This window comes from Dasypus novemcinctus, chromosome X (genome assembly GCF_030445035.2).
Source record: "Dasypus novemcinctus isolate mDasNov1 chromosome X, mDasNov1.1.hap2, whole genome shotgun sequence".
NCBI lineage: Eukaryota > Metazoa > Chordata > Mammalia > Cingulata > Dasypodidae > Dasypus > Dasypus novemcinctus.
The window spans coordinates 51,897,246-51,901,119 of NC_080704.1; the positions used below are offsets into that span (position 1 = coordinate 51,897,246).

The 3,874-nt window shown below is 41.8% G+C and overlaps 1 protein-coding gene across 1 annotated transcript; it reads left to right on the plus strand.

Moving 5' to 3' along the window:
* The first annotated feature begins 2,514 nt into the window (after positions 1-2,514).
* DUSP21 (dual specificity phosphatase 21) lies at positions 2,515-3,235 on the plus strand. The gene has a single exon (XM_004473561.2). The coding sequence runs from the start codon at positions 2,599-2,601 to the stop codon at positions 3,163-3,165; it is 567 nt and encodes a 188-aa protein (XP_004473618.1). The 5' UTR covers positions 2,515-2,598; the 3' UTR covers positions 3,166-3,235.
* The last annotated feature ends 639 nt before the right edge of the window (positions 3,236-3,874 follow it).

Genomic DNA, 3,874 nt, shown 5'->3' on the forward strand with positions numbered 1-3,874 from the left:
CAGGATGCTGTCTTCTTTAGGAGGCACTGGGAACTGAACCACAAACCTCCCCTGTGGTAGGCAGGAGCTCAACTGCTTCTCCATTGTTCTATTTTTGCAGCTTTTCTGTAGGTTTGGAGTTTTTCAAAACAAAAACTTGGGAAAAATAAACAATAAATAATAGAAACAAATAATTAAAGAGTTTTCTGTGAAGCCTTCCACGACATTCTCCTACAGTATCCCCACTTCCCCTTTTCCAACCAAACATGCATAAAACAAGGAATCACCCTCTCCTCTGGACTCTGCATTATTATCTATCTCTCTGATCAAACTATGAGTTCTTTGAAATCAGGGCCTCCATGAATTCAGGACTGTACCTGACATGAATTGGATGTTCAGTTAGTTCTTTGCTAATTTAATCAAGCTGAGTTTTAAAGAATGCATAGGATTCCATAAACAGAGAGGAGTGAGGAAGGTTTCTGAAGAAAGAGGAATGGCATGAGCAGAGGCAGGAAAGCAGGAATGTACATTTTGTATTTATCAAGAACATTCAATTTGTTTGGTGAGAACTGAGGGTTTGTATAGGTGAGTATGCCTGACACACAAAAGATTCTTTAAAAAAATTTGATGAATAAATGAATGAATGCGATTTGAAAGGTAGGCTGAGATCAGATTGGAAAGGTCTTGGTGACTGGATTGAGAAATCTGAATGTTAGCTAGTTTTTAACATCCAGGGTCTTTTCCCAGTGGGAGGAAGAGAATGAGTATGCTCTTCAGCAAGTCCTTATACATTTTCCCAATGAATAACAAGGAAAAGTAGAAACAAATGGGAGTCTGAAAGTGATGTATTTCCAAACTTAGGGAGAGGAGACATCAAATTTTCAACCACCCAGAAAAAGCCCCATAGTAGGGTTTTGTTTTGTTTTTTTCCAGACATCCATTTTATTTTATTTTTTACTTTTTGTGTCTTTATTTATTTTTTAATGTTACATTCAAAAAATATGAGGAACCCATATACCCCCCATCCCCCCATAGTAGGGTTTTAAGCTAACCAACTTCTCTCAGACTAAAGAGTATCACAGAATATTGGCTGAAAGAATAAATAAAGAATACCTACTTAACATGGGTCATGATCATCTTAGAGAATAGCATTTGAAATTATTTTGGTTAATTTTAGTGCATTTTTAAAATTTAAGAATTGTAGACTTATGAAATAAGTAGACTCTGATAATCTTAGGAGTTCCACATTACTCCATTAGATTACAAAGCTCCTCATGATGCCATATCTCAAATGTTAGAATGAATCTTTTCAAATATATTTATCCCAGATGAGTTGTCTCCAATAGGCAGCTTTCATATTTATTAGTATTTGTGCTCTACTTTCTTCCAGATGTTTGCAGAGACTGACAATTTAAGCAATGTGAAATAATCTGATTTTTGCACCTGAGAACAAGAAGTGTGTTGTGTTGTGAAGTTATCATTACTTTATTCACAAACAGGCTGGCATCTGCTTAATCTTTGCTCACAAACCAGAGCACACCTTTGCACACAAACCAGAATGATGATGGGATGAGAGGGAAATGTATGAGTCTCTTGGCTGCTCTGTGAAACAGATTAGTTTTAGATTATAGTTCTTTTGAATTTTTAGTCAAGTTCTTTAAAAAACCTTAGCTAAAAGAAAATGCACATGTCAGGTAGCATTTTAAAAATCAATTTTTTGCCCAATTGTAATGTAGCACTGACTTGTTCCAAAAATTTTAATATTACTGGGAAGTAACCATCCGTGGTGGTCAAAGTGACTTGTAATTTACAAAACATGTGGACGTTCTTTTAGAAGAAAGTAGATATAATTTGAGCTGTTGTTTCAGGTAATAAAGTAGAATCAAGTGATAAATCATTTGGGCTGTCTCTACAAATGGACTGTGACACAGCTAAATTAGTTACAACTGTCCACCACAGACCAACTTCACAATAGATAAAGGGCTGTTTATCAGTTAACAATGCTCTCTTACAACCAACCCTGATATGTTTGTAAGCAGGAGCATAATTCTATGGTTATAATCAACAAAGAAGTATCAGGCCAGCCCTCCAAACCCAACCAAACCCCTATCTTTTGCAGTTTTACAGAGATTAGCACATCACGAGAGCCAAAAGCTGCTTCCCAACATACAGTAAGATACTACTCCTGTGCAAGAAAAGTGTAAGCTCTGTTCCTCAATACCAATGAAATAGAACCATTCATAGATAACGTGTTTGGCGTGGTCAATTACGTGAAGCATCGAATAGATAGCTTCTAATAGAACATTTTAAATAGTCAAGAAAAATAAGAAGTAGGGTTTGGAAAACAAACTAATATAAAGAAAAAAAGAAAAGGAATCAGGGATTTCTCTAAAAAAAAACCCGACTGGGCTGCGGAGTCTTCCCTGCTGCTAGCCGCCATTGCCATGGAAACCAGGGCACCAGGCCGGCGGGGATTGTGACGCCAGGGCGGTGACCAGTCTTCCCTCCCTCAGACCCTCGCCTGACAGTCGCAGGGCTGCTTCTTGAACGAGCCCGCCCGCCAACCCGTGGGAGTCGTGCCCGGAACCGACTCAGAGGGACCGCTGACCGGCCGCCTTGATGACAGAAACCCCAAATCCCCACGGACTTCAGTTCGCTCAGTCCTCTGTCCATGGCCTCTCACAGATCACCGGCAGCCTATTTATCAGTAATGGTGCGGCAGCGAATAACAAGCTCATGCTGTCCAACAACCACATCACCACGGTCATTAATGCCTCCGTGGAGATGGTGAACACCTTCTATGAAAACATCCAATATGTACAGGTGCCGGTGGCCGACACACCCAGCTCGTGCCTCTACGATTTCTTTGACCCTATTGCTGACCACATCCACAGTGTGGAGATGAGGCAAGGCCGCACGCTGCTGCACTGCGTTGCTGGTGTGAGCCGCTCCGCCGCCCTCTGCCTGGCCTATCTCATGAAGTACCATGCCATGTCCCTGCTGGACGCACACACTTGGACAAAGGCTTGCCGACCCGTCATCCGACCCAATAACGGCTTCTGGGAACAGCTGATCCATTATGAACTCAAATTGTTTAACAAGAACACCGTGCACATGATCAACTCCCGGATGGGTGTGATCCCTGACATTTATGAGAAAGACGTCCATTTAGAGATTCCCGTGTGAGCCATCCCGACCAAAATTGAACTTGAACATTCTGTATTTCTCCATATAGAAAACCAGATGATGACTTTTATAAGGGGAAAACGGGGGTGGGGTAGGGGTGGGGTGGGGGTGCAGTTTTTAACCTAATAACCTCTATCTTGAAAAGAATAAAATGCACTAAATGAAAAATTTTTGGAATAAATTTCTTACACTCTGTGTGGCAGGTTATGGCTGCTGGGGCTGGACAGAGGGAAGGGTGAGGCAGGCCATAACCAGCTCAGATGGACTTGCCAGTAGTACCTAATACATGTGGCAGGCCTGGAATCCTGCAGCCCAGCCCTCACTTACTCAGGAGGGAGTCCCCTAAAATCTCCCCAGAAGCCCATCTGTTCTTTCGAACCCAAAGCCAGGCACCTCTTGCACTTCTCCCAATAAGTGCCAACTTACTGAATAAGTGGCCTTCAACAGGTACTCCCTGAGGGAGACTCAGGCCATCCCTCCCTTACCTTCAACCAGAATGGTCCAACTCTGGTTTCTTGATATTACTTAAGCATAAGGTGTTTTTCGTAGAAAGCATTCCACTATATAGAATTTTTAAAAAAAAATTTTTGTGTGCTCTTCTAGATGCCAAGGTCTCAAGGTGCCCTCAGTGACTGCCCTCAAGTCTTTGTCAAAAAGGGGCATTAGTCCCTTTCTCCAGGGCAAGTGCTAAAGAGAGAGGGGTTCCTCT

What these genes read in the sequence shown, in the direction of transcription:
- DUSP21 (XM_004473561.2), top strand. Translation starts at nt 2,599, where the DNA reads ATGACAGAAACCCCAAATCCCCACGGACTTCAGTTCGCTCAGTCCTCT.